This window comes from Sycon ciliatum, chromosome 1, assembly GCF_964019385.1.
Source record: "Sycon ciliatum chromosome 1, ocSycCili1.1, whole genome shotgun sequence".
In the NCBI taxonomy this organism is placed as follows: Eukaryota; Metazoa; Porifera; class Calcarea; order Leucosolenida; family Sycettidae; genus Sycon; species Sycon ciliatum.
In genome coordinates this window covers 50,851,011-50,863,618 of record NC_088643.1, presented here as the reverse complement: position 1 = coordinate 50,863,618, position 12,608 = coordinate 50,851,011, and the positions used below count along the sequence as shown (strand labels likewise).

Sequence of the window (12,608 nt, the reverse complement as noted above, 5' to 3'; positions counted from 1 at the left end):
CGATGCGACGCAATCTGCGACGGACGCGTGCGATGCGAACTTGCGAAATACCATTCACAGAAGTAGTCAGCGATGCGACAAAGTCTTGCTGATTTGGGTACGTCACCATGATATTCGCGCGGTTTGGTACAACCTGTACAAATTTATAGGCAACTCTTGAACCTTTGTACAACTTTGCTGTAGAAAAAGTCAAAATCGTACGCCAAATCGCTTGTCGCATCGCAAAAGTTGAGCCAAGCTCAACTTCTGCGATGGCCTGCGATGGCCCAGTTGCGGCAGTTGCGTGGGGTGCGACATGGCTGCGATTTGGGGGTTTTCCCGGTTTCGCGCGTGTCGCATCGCAAAAAAAGCTTCTGTGAATCCCGCTTAATCGGTAAAATTTGAGTAATGCCCCCGTTCTTTCATTTTTTTATTGATAACACCCTAATTGGTACCAAAAAGCTTGTGGTCCTGCAGTTGTTCACCCTGTCTTTCAAAAAAAAAAAAAAAAAGGTTCCAGCCGAGTCTCATGCGAACCGTGATTTTTTTGCCAGTACAAGTGGCAACAATACCCGTACGCGGTACGGTATCTGCAAAAAAAGGGAAGAAAAAAAAGCATTATTGCGAGAATTATTGGTGAAATTACGGGAATAATAGAGAGGTTCCGCATAACGTAATTACCTTAGTAAAAAACGTAGTCGATCTACGGAAAGTCTTACGTAAACTGCATGCGCAGCTGGGTTCCGCCATACGGAGTTTTCAAATCACGTAGCTGCCCTAGGCAACTCTGAACGCGGCAGTGTACAACCAGATCGACCTGGGGAGAGTCATAAATTTGTACTCCAATCCACTTACGGACCAGCTACGTTATCAGAGCTCTATCTACGTACTCTCCGTAGACAATACACTGAACAATTACCATCACACAAAATACAATAGGGAACTGCTTCTCTGTACCTAAATTTTCTGTTCACCTAACCTGGCCTTTTGCCCTCATACCGAAAATATTGAGCACCGAAAATTTCTGACATTCGAGTACACTGCAGCTTGCTCCCTACAGTCCATTTCAAAACTATAGACGCGTACCTAGGCAAAAACCGTTATGCCAGCATCTATACCACAAAAAATCTGTGATCACTTTGTGCATAATTTTTTCCAAATTGGGCGTCTGTTATCCAATCCTTTAGAAACTATATGAGAGTAATTGTGGAGCGATCCTGAGCAATATTCCGAAAACTATTCTCAAAAAGTTCCAGCCAAATTTGAAATATTTCAAAAACCCTACGCGTCTATAGTTTTGAAATGCACTGTAGAGCCAACGGCCAGAACACATGTTCACAGAAAAGTAGCATGAACGATGGCATTACAAGGTGAAACACTATAATAGTGTCTAATGGACAGTAATGGTGTGGTATGTATGGCCAGGAATTACGCAAGCAGAAGTTAATAATGGCCACCGTTTATCAAGCAAAATCGGCGCACGCCCATTGCACCACTATCTGGGCGTGACTCACCTTCTGCGATCTGCTGATTTCAATGGGTCCTCTTCAGCCAACTCGGCAAACCATCTCACGGCTGAGAAGAACTTGTCATCCTTGAGAGTGAACTGTCGATCCAGACATGCCGGCCACACTTTAGCTGAGGGGTGGTTACGAAGAGCAAGTAACTCATCCTACAGCATGCACACAGCACAGAACATCCACACAAGAAAACAGGTCACCTGATTGATTCAGTCAGAGCTTGATTCTCCGTGGGATGATGACATACATGCAAAGGTCCTGCTAGAACATCCATAACATACATTAGAGAGGTTCCGCACTACATAAAGTTGAGCAACTTTACGTTAGTGGGCGGGGAAAACCTGTGAATTCGTGAGTTTGCACTCCACCTACGGAAAGTTGTCTACGTAGAGTACGTAGATAGGGCTCTGATACCGTAGCTGGTCCGTAAGTGGATTAGGGTACAAATTTATGACTCTCTCCCCAGGTCGATCTGGTCGTACGCTGCCGCGTTTGGAGTTGCCAAGGGCAGCTACGTGATTTGAAAACTCCGTATGGCGGAACACAGGTGCGCATGCAGTTTACGTAAGACTTTCCGTAGATTGACTACGTTTTTTACTAACGTAATTACGTTATGCGGAACCTCTCTATTACCATACATTCTTGCTGAAGTTGTAGTATGCTGGAAGGGAACACTCGTCGGGACTTGTATGCGGGAACTCTATGAAAGACAAGCGGAACTGGTTCGGGTCAAAGCTCGAACCGACATCGGCTTCACACCGCTACTCTAGACCAGAGCATAGAGAACTTCTACAGTCCTGGCACAGTGCACATCTACACTACGTTGGCAATATGTGATGGGTAGTTGGACACAGTGTACACGACCTTCATGCCGACCGAGCACTGTCATGTATCGCACATGAACAAAATGCTCGTCCTGCGGAGACGTAAGCCATTGCGAGGGGATGAGTTTCAGTTCTCTGAGCTATGCTCAAGAGCTGTCAGAAGGTGAAACAGTTGCTGTCCAGTGTCCACATATACGAGAATATTCATGCACTGATCATCCGTTCTGTAAACCCACGTTCATGTGAAAAGCTATTTTCAACCAGCTGAAGGCGATGGACTCTGGTAAAATCAATAGTACATAACCTAGAGTGTGCAGCTTTATCTTAAGCTGCAATGGACTCACCCACGAAGGAAACATTTAATGGCGCTATTTCTCGGTAGAATTTGATCAAGCGTTTTTTTGCACACTGCTCATGCACCTTTGTTTGCACTTTAGGTCTTTGGTTACGCACGATGACTGCAGTGAGGCAAATGGCCGTGAAAGACTGATGTTAAAAAAAACTCTTCCATGGGCTGAGAGATCGAAGAGTTGCACACTCTTGCTAAAAGTGGCATGTGCCTTTCCAGTTGACTAGCTAATACTCTCCATGGTGAAACCATCTGCCTAATCCGGGCACTGGAGAAAATGATAATGACCTTGTGCTCAAAAGAATAAAACTTTGTGACAGGGGAGTCACTCATACAGGTCTGCTCTCGATATAACAACTCTCACTTGTACATAAACCTCGCTAGTAAGTAAAAAAATCAGATCCCGCGCCGAAACAGCATCACTCCCATACAAATTTTGTTCTACACAACATAATCCTACATAACATAAACCTCGACATAACACACGCTACAGCTCGGTCCCCGACGTGCGCACTCTCGATACAACATAAATTCACGTTCACGGTACGATCAAGCGGTAGCTGTAGCTAGGCAGTTTAGTCCTACATAACGTAAACCTCGGCATAACGCACCCTGTGGCGCGGTCCCCGACGTGCGCACTCTCGATACAACGTAGATTCACGTGCGCGGTACGATCAAGCTGTAGCCGTAGCTAGCCAGTTTAGTCCTATTGTGCATATATTCTGCGGCATTGATGGTATCTGATGTCGATGGTGGTACAGTGTGTATATGTTTGCACGGTTGAACCCACCTTGTAATACCCTTCATTTTGAGGTACATCTTGTATTTTACACACGGTTTTCTACATAACATAACTCTCGATATAACATAATTTGTGCGTGGTCCCAGAGATTACGTTATATGGAGAGTAGACCTGTACTTTAGTGTAAACGGCCAGTGTCATTAGTTCAGATTAGGCCGCAATTACACTGCGTTTTGTGGGCTCAACTGTGGCTTCATTGATGGTATTGCTGCTGGTTATCACAACGAGTTATGCACGTGACGATATCAAGCGGGGAAGTCAAAACATGGCTATCTGGGGGGGGGGGGGGGGGGGGGGAGCTGCCACATACTTCAGTTGTTAGTCATTAGAGAGGTTCCGGGGTACGATTTTCCGTGCCAAAATCCGTATGGGCGCTACGGATTTTTTCCAGGCGTGCTCCATACGATTTTTCGGCACGGAGAATCCGTGTGGACTGGCTTTCATACGAACCATGTTTCGTATGGAAATTTTGCGTCATCGGGTGCAGAAAGATTTTTCGCGTACAAATTTGGTACGAGAAACATCGATTTTCCGCGGGAAGTTTTGATTTCGGTACAAATTTTCAAAATAAAAAGGCATAGCGCGGGAATGTGACGTGTTTGCGATCGTAACCTAGGCAATGACGGCAAACACATAAGTTCCGTACCCCGGAACTTTTCACTGCTCGAAAACGACGTATAAAATATCCGTAGCGCCTCCACGGATTTTGGCACGAAAAGTCGTACTCCGGAACCTCCCTATTGGGAGAAAAGCTGCCTTCAACTCCCTGTTGGTGGTCCTAATTGCTAATTATGTCTCAAGAGTGTTTTTCAGGAGAGGAGGGGGAACTAGGCTACCTGCCTTCCTGCTGTTTCTCAACACCTGGAGCCCAGATAGAAAAAAATCATCAATCACACTCCTGGGACTCGAATCAGGATTCATGAGAAATCTGGCACGTTTTGCTGGGTAGCCAAGGGAAATTGAGGATCCACGGAAATTCAGACGGCTACATCGATGCTGAACGCAATATGCCATGAGAAGAGAGTTGAGCTGAAGTGAGCATAGAAAATTGTAAGCATGCGACTTTCAAGACGGCCAGCATCGTTCAATCCATCATACAATACCGCAGTGTCCCTCTTGATCGCCCTGCGATTTACCAAATAGGTGAACAGGTTCTCACTACAGGCCATAGTTGACAAGGAAGTAAAATTGCTATGTTGCAGAAGAGAACGGTATCCTAAATTACCAAAGCCACGTTGCGCTATTTTCAAATTTCGCCACGGCTACTGCATGCAATGCAATATCACGACCATGGGTCTTCATGCCTCCAGCAAAGTTTGTTTAAACGGAAGCGCTGACACGAAACACAGTGTAATCGCAACCTTAAGGAACTCGCACAGAGGACAGTGAAGCTGAATGCATATTTGGTATAATGACAAAGTGCAATTAATAATGATATTGTTGTTTTCAGAGCCCAATACGAACAACTGCATGTACGGGCGGATAGCTAACACAAGTACTATGGCACTGTGGCTCGGTGGAAGAAATAACCTCTGTGAAAAGATGAAGACCTCTTAATGAGTAAGGAAAAGCCAACGTTCTTGGTGCTTGAAAAAATAGATCAACTAAAAAATAGTAAAATTACAACACGTGTGGTGAAAATGTCGAAAAGCCTACAAGAATTTACAAACGGCAAGTGAAAGGCACAACACTTTCTTCCTTAGAGCTGCGCCAGGGACAAATTCACTACTCTTTTCAAGAAATACTTTCCACTGCATGTTTGAAACAGCTTGTTCACGAGATATTGGAGCCAAACAGAATATTGCTGGTAGGTGGGGGATACGAAAACGAGTTCCTACTTACTTTCGAATACGAAATCCTTTTGCCAGGAGTCTCACTCATTCTGTCCACCAAGCTTCAGTAGAGGGTAGGCCCCAAACAACCACGGTGCAGCTGTGGATATTTGGTTAGGGAAGGAAAGCAAAGTGACGAGGGAACGAGCAGAATATGAAGCAGTTGAAGCAGTGAGCTATCAAAAGAGACAAAACAGCACACGGCATGGCATATCTTGACGTTTGTGGAATCAGGCACCTGCTGGTCGACTGGGCTGGATCATGTGGACGGGGGAGTACCGGGTCCACACTCCACAGCGGCAGGGAGCCCTACACATACCGGTATGTGTACAGTCAGTGTAGTACTCCCTGGCCTGGTCCACAAACAGCGTCTCCAGTACTCGTACAGTCAGTATGACTTTCCACACATACACGGTCGGTACGCAACTAAACCGGGAGTACTAAAAAACGATTTTTTAGTACTCCCTAGCCCTGACCGCCACACACACTGTCAGTACACATGGTAGATCTACATGACCATGATGACTGTACTCAACCGGTCAACCAGTTGCCTGCAAGTAAGGGAGTTGTACATTTACAACTCTGTGCTTCCGCATTATTAATAATAATTATTATTACATGTACATGTATGCTGCAGATCCGGACAAAAAAAATGTAGGCTTGATATGAATGTCCTTGCGCGCGTGCATGCACTGTCTGTCTGTGCGTAGTGTACAGACAGTACGACTCGTACAGTGGCATCATGGAGCCGCGTAGACTTCCTGAGCTTGCTGTTGCTGATATCTGCCGAACTCGCGATGGGTAGAGGTTTTCCTTTTTCTTTTTGTTTGTGTCCCACCCGGCCCTGGGACTTGATTATTATCAGCGAGTCATCTATCATGGCCATTAATGACTCCCCAAGTAATAATGAAATATTTAGTTTTAGGTGAACTACAGCTTTACATGATTGTCATGAGTTTGTTTCGGATGACTACATCCGAGGTCGGGCGCCGAAGAACATCATATCCTGGCGATAGAAAATTCACCAATATTTGAACGTGCGGGCCGGGCCGGCGCCAGGTAAACACAAAGGGGAAAAGGCGCTTTTCATGCAGGTAGTACCGTATGTACCGCCGTATGCACGCGCACGCCATGTACATGTGCATGTACAATGCATCAAGAGTACGATGTACGAGTACATGAAAACCATTTTTCATGTACTCTTGAATGCATGTACATATGTACATGTAGGTCTTTTTTCTTTTTTTTTGCTTTTTGCTGTTTTTTGCCGCTAGCACAAATCATCGAGACCAGGGAGCCCTACACATACCGTATGTGTAGGGCTCCCTGATCGAGACAACCCAAATGAAAAAAAATGGCACCCTTCGGCACCCTGCGGTTACTGACAACTGTCTGTACGTAGCCAACCTCACGACCCTCGATCCTTCCTACTGTAGAGGCGGAGGGCGGGCTTGGCCCAATGGCCATGACTCGGGTAACCCCCTCCTCCATCGGGACATTTGACCCATTCAGGCACTGCCACCTAGCCGACACCATCAGCGCTCTTTGCTAGCTGCTGTGTATGATGTAACCCATGGTCGTGTGTGCATGTGTGGGAAACTGCCGTCTGCCGGTGCCGATCGACGTGCCGACATCCATACATGTATCTACGCTTCGTCGGTGCGCAACGTCCGCACCATGCACAATCGCAGATCTAGATACATACGCCGTAGGTGTTGACATCCTCCCACGTCTGCGTGGGAACTTAAAAGTACATGCACCGGGACAATAGTAACACTACCTTTGCCTTATAAGCTTAGGTAACAAACCAGGATTTGCACGACTCGCTAGCGCTTACACTGACTTAATTAACTGTACTTGCATTGCAGCTATTGCTAGCGTGACCTTGCGCGTGCAAGCACCAGTCCTACTTGTACATTGTACATGTACATGTACATGTATGTATGGCGGTATGGGTGAGACAGAGAGAGAGAGAGAGAGAGAGAGAGAGAGAGAGAGAGAGAGAGAGAGAGAGAGAGAGAGAGAGAGAGAGAGAGTCCTCACATGGTACCAAGACCACCCATTACTATTAGTACTTCTGCCGGTACTACAGTACAGTGACTTATGTACTCAAGTACCGGTAGATAGTTCACCACCATGGCTGCACAATATCACAAAGCGGAGGACAGCATAAATGTATTAAAGGAACACGAATAGTCACACGATCCCATCATGGTTCCTGGTGGTCGCAAAGACCGAGACCCTCCTGCTCCACGCATGCCAACCGGTATTGCTCTCCCTGGTTTCAGTCAGGATCTACATGTAGGACTACTGTACAATCTAGAATCTGTCAATCATCATGATCATGACTTGTAAAGTTGTAGTCTAGGGACACTGTTCCTTACACCAAGATTCGTACACACTGGTACAGCTGTAGAGTGGAGTTTGTCCTTCCACTGAGTGACTCCCACTACTATTAGCGGCCTTGTGATGTGCTGTCATCTGCGCCATGCCGACAGAGTCAGCATGGTACACACGTACATGTATGCTGCACAGCAGCAGGCAGTCGGCAATTAATGGCAAGTATGCGCTATCGGCGTACACCATGGTACACGTGGTTCAGATATTTTCCCACGCATCACACTTCAGCTAGTCACATGACATGGTTCTCTTTGGGGTCCTAGTAGTGTACTAGGCTCCGGCGGATTATGCTCGCGAAATCATGGAATTATGCTTTCATACATGTCACGTGCCTGTTGTCAGGTCGTTGCTAGCATTTGGCCAATCAGAGCAGCACCTTACCAGGGCATTATCAGACGATAATGCCCGGGTACGGCGTACCCATGCCCATTAGGAATGACCCCAGGCGTACTACGTACGCTGGTGCACTGCCAAATATGCAACAAGCCATGCCTTTTACGGCAATGATCTGGTACATAATTGGCAGTACATGTACTCCAGCGCACGTAGAACACATGGGACCATCCCTAAGGACACCACATGCACTCGCACACACCACACAAAACGAAACTACTTACGTGCACCGTCCAAAACAATTATATTTTACTAGCAATGTCGACATAGGAGAAGTAATTTATACCAACGTGACAATAGGACACAGCATGTCATTACCATGCATTACTAGATTCAAGTCAATTGAGGCGAACAAGTCGACAGGTGAACATGCATCACAAAGTTACCTATCTGGAATAGATCAGATTGTACCTCGAATTCCTACAAAATATACAGTTACATCTACATGTACTTCAAATGTATCTAGCTACATGTCCAGTGTACATGGACCTCAAGTAAACTGAAAGCAATGCGAACAAAATCTCAGATGTATGTGAAAAAGTATCATTTTTCCGAATAAGAACACTTACAATGTACTCTCAAAACTACTAGTAGTCTAATTACTAGTGCCACTTGGTCAAGGATGTTTGCGTCCAACGTCAACTCCAAAGCAGCAGCGAATCAGCTAACTTCCGTACCGCCCAATAGGCAACACTAACACCAAAATGCAAAGGCATATTCCTGGAACTGCAAGTAAATCTGACTCAAAACGTTCTATCATTCCACGGAGAAAGCTCCTTCTGATCTTGTTCGACCCTTCATTCATATGACAGCTGATTGGAACCTTCCTCCTCCCTTGACCATGTTTACCTTATGTGTCTACAACTAGGCACGTGGCATGTATGAACTATAATAAACACATGGTACGTCGTGCATTATGTCTGATTGTATGCCCTAGTGCGTAGCCCTCGGTCGTGCACCGTAGCCCGCGGGCCTGCGGCCCTTGGGCTACGGTGCACGACCTCGGGCTACGCACCAGGGCATAAATCAGCCATAATGCCCTCCGTACCATGTGTTATTATATACTTCATTGATTCTCGCATTATGCTCGTAAAATCCTCATAATTATTATGCTTTGGCACCCGGGGATATTCACTTTGTTGTACTTATGGAGCCTCAAAGTTCGGAAAAGTGTGCCTTTTTCGTACTTGCAAGTTGCAAGTGGCCATAAGTACAACAAAATACATGAGTATCCCCATACCAAGCTGCAAGGTGTCCATGCACGTTAGAGATCAACATGGAAAAGAGAAAACATTAATTCTTCTATTCATATAATCTACGTGGAGATAAAAGTTTAATAATAGCAATGAAAAGTATGAATGCCGCAGACATCACCACGCAACATGACAATTTGTTCAAGGTTTGGTTGGTCTTTGTTGGTCTTGGTTGGTCTTCTATTCATCACTTGATTTCTTTTGTACTTCAGTAAAAATATTATTTCATTGCCAAATTAGTTTGAGTTACCTTTGAAAATTATCATGTTCAACTCACGGTCTTCATAATCATCATACTCGTCCAACCGATGTCACCCTCACCCTGCGAATAATCAGCTTATCTCTTCCGTAGCTCCACTTCTCCTTCCATCATGACCGAACATCAACTATACATCAATTTCGAGCAATATCCATAGCCTGCAGGCATATCATGGCTGCTAAAATCCAAACTACCAGAGGTCATGACTTCGTAACATGCATAATGTACAAATGTAATGTACATGTACATGTACATATACACGGAGTTTTGCGGACTACCCGCCACTATCCGAGTCGTCCGCTACGGGATACCTAATGAAGGCTGATTCACTCGTATCTTCTGCTACATGTACTGTATCGGTGTGAGAAAGAACTTTGAAGAAGACGAGTTCGAGCATACAATGCCGTGACTGTATTGCCATGATTTCTACCCTGCTTTTCATTGAAAACACTATCTGCATGACCTCCGAACCCTTTACCATGCAGATCACCAGCACTGATCAGGTGCATTGTACACAATTGTATAGCCTACATACTACAACTGTGGTATAATCGTGTAGTTATGCTCTTACCTCCGAGAGGATGCCAAATTATGCTCCAAATTTTCAACCACCAAATTATGCCAATAATTATGCCGGCATAATCCACCGGTGCCTAGGTCCTAGGCTAGAGTACGAGTTGACGGCGGCTGGAGTTCTTTGTCTTCTGCATATTCCATGTTCTTCGGATCGCAACTAACTGCAGTTTTACCCAATGAATGAATCTTCAGAATCACAATCTTATTCTTCCTGGAAAGGGTTCCGCGAGAGGAGGGGGTTGAGATCGCACATGATGACCAGGACACTATGATCGCCAGCGCTGGAGAGTAGCCTCGGAAATAGTGCTCACACAAAGCAGGCAGGTACATGTTACCTGCACTCTCATCAGTCCGGGCCTCCGCTCCGGGGCTACTCCCTGTACAGACAGTGTACATAATTGTTAGATTGACAGCTAGCATGAAACAAGGTGGAGGACACTGTGTTCGGAACCAGTGACCTTACTACAGCCTTCCGCGGTTGGCAGAGCCCCGGTCCTTGCGGACCATTTGAACCATATGGGTATCGCACCCGGTTCTGACCCTCATTATGCTAGGGGGTTAGGAGACTACTCCTGATGTCGTCTTGTTTTTTTCGCTCTTTTCTTTAACTTACTTGTATAAAGGCTTCTTTTTCTTTTTCTTTTTTCTTCCAACTTCTGCCCATGGCGTCCTTCTCTCAGCTCGTCAACTGTCAACAGTTTTTTTGTCATCACCATGACACTGTCGCGAGAAGGTGCTCTCTGTAGACGGGGTTGGTGATGTCCCGACGTGGCCATGGGTAGGCCTTCACCACGTCGGAACACCCCGGCTACACGTTGGTTACCTCCACTCGTTAACCTGCCTGCTGTTGATGCTGCCACGCAAACTAGTAAAAAAAAGAAGTAAATTATCGTATCCGTTCCCGAAGGGAACTCACGACGGCCGCTAACACCCGATAAACCCTAGCGAAACCCTAGCAAACTAGTACTGGTCAAGAAAACTTGAATTTCATCTACAAACCTGAGCAACTTCAATTTTGCTACACGTTGGTTACCTTCATCAGTTCCGCTTTAAAATAACTCGTATGTTGTTGATGTTGTCACGTAAACTTGAACTGTCAAAAAAACTTGAATTTCATCTGCAAACCTAAACAACTACAAGTGCCTCAATTTGCTTCTTGCAGTTTTTGTTAGTTACGTGCATACCCTCACAAATTTAAAGAAAAAACGAGCTTGAGTTACGTCTTACCTCCGGTGTCAACTCGTATCAAGTGGAGTTAATCCTGGGGTGAACGTGGAGATGTCCAACTGCGGAAGACATCTTGTCTCTTCACAGACAACTACATGTACCTCGAAGAAAAATTTCTTGACCTTTTCAAAGGAACTACTTGGTAGGAGTGAGCATAGAAAATTCTACACAGCTATTTGCATTGAGCAATGTCTGGCTTCGGGAGTGAGGTACTACGTGTCATGCGATTGAAATAGTAACAATGTGTGGCAGAATTGCGTGAACTACAACAAGGTTTATCTAATACTGGTTTACCAGTTTTGGATTATATCAGACAGTGTACATGTACAGCAACTACATGACTGTACATGATTGTACATGTACATGATCGTACATTGCACAATGTACATGATAATTGTACTACCCCATACAGGGTTAGGTTATATAATATCATACCCCATACACGTACCAATTCTGTATCACGTGGCGATGCATTTACGCCACCAATGCAATGCGGTCTTTCTTAGGGAACAGAGCCAGTCAGAGGCCAGTTCGTCATGAAATGAGGCTGGACAAAATAGGCGTATCCGGTTCTTCTTCAGGGAGCAGCCCGCAGCGGGCACTCACTATAGCATGCAAATTACAATGCCTTTTCACTGAAAGTACATGATCCTCATTATTGTACTCTGGCTTTTCACCCATAACTACACATTGTCGGCCCGGTGCTCGAGCGGGTGGAATGCAAACTGCGCTTCCTAGATTTTCGTCTATCACGGTAACAGCAGCCTATCCTGGAATCGCAACGTCAAGTCTGGTGCGCCTGCACTATTAGCACAACGAGTGGTTGAGTGATCTAGAAATGACAATGACAAAGATATATGTACCCCTGCTACACCCAGCCATCTTAGGTGTTTGTACAGGTAGCCTCCACAAGGGCAGGAGGGTCCACGCCTCGATCCCACTAGTACTCACTGCCTCAGTCTACGGCGGAACCCACCCGCCTCATCGCACTCTGGAGTCTGGTGTCGTACTGTGGAAGGCCTTCCCAGAGATCTGTGCCTGGCAAATTGATCTCGCTGGGGCATGATTCACGAAGGCCACACTGCCTTACATTCTTGCCCATCTTCTCAGCCCTCGGTATTCCTCATTTCTAGGGCACGGTTCTGTTTCTCTCGGTCACTTTCTTTCTCCCATTTTCAACTTCCATCCCTTTTC

At 45.7% G+C, this 12,608-nt stretch overlaps 1 protein-coding gene across 4 annotated transcripts in view; it reads right to left on the bottom strand.

Annotated features, from left to right (window-relative positions):
- LOC135830930 (uncharacterized) overlaps positions 1 to 10,451 on the bottom strand; it is a 32,898-nt gene extending 22,447 nt beyond the window's left edge. For 2 of the 4 annotated variants that reach the window (XR_010556127.1, XM_065343156.1), the window contains exons 1-2: positions 5,317 to 5,597; positions 1,494 to 1,651 (exon numbers count right to left, since the gene is read on the bottom strand). Coding sequence is in view for 3 of the 4 variants with exons in the window: in XM_065343156.1 (XP_065199228.1) it covers positions 1,494 to 1,651; positions 5,317 to 5,355 (197 nt within the window). In the remaining variant the exon portion in view is untranslated. Of the gene's footprint in view, positions 1 to 1,493; positions 1,652 to 5,316; positions 5,598 to 10,182 lie in introns of those variants that run through there. The other 2 variants (XM_065343154.1, XM_065343155.1) reach the window with 2 other exon arrangements.
- Between the last annotated feature and the right edge of the window lie 2,157 nt (positions 10,452 to 12,608).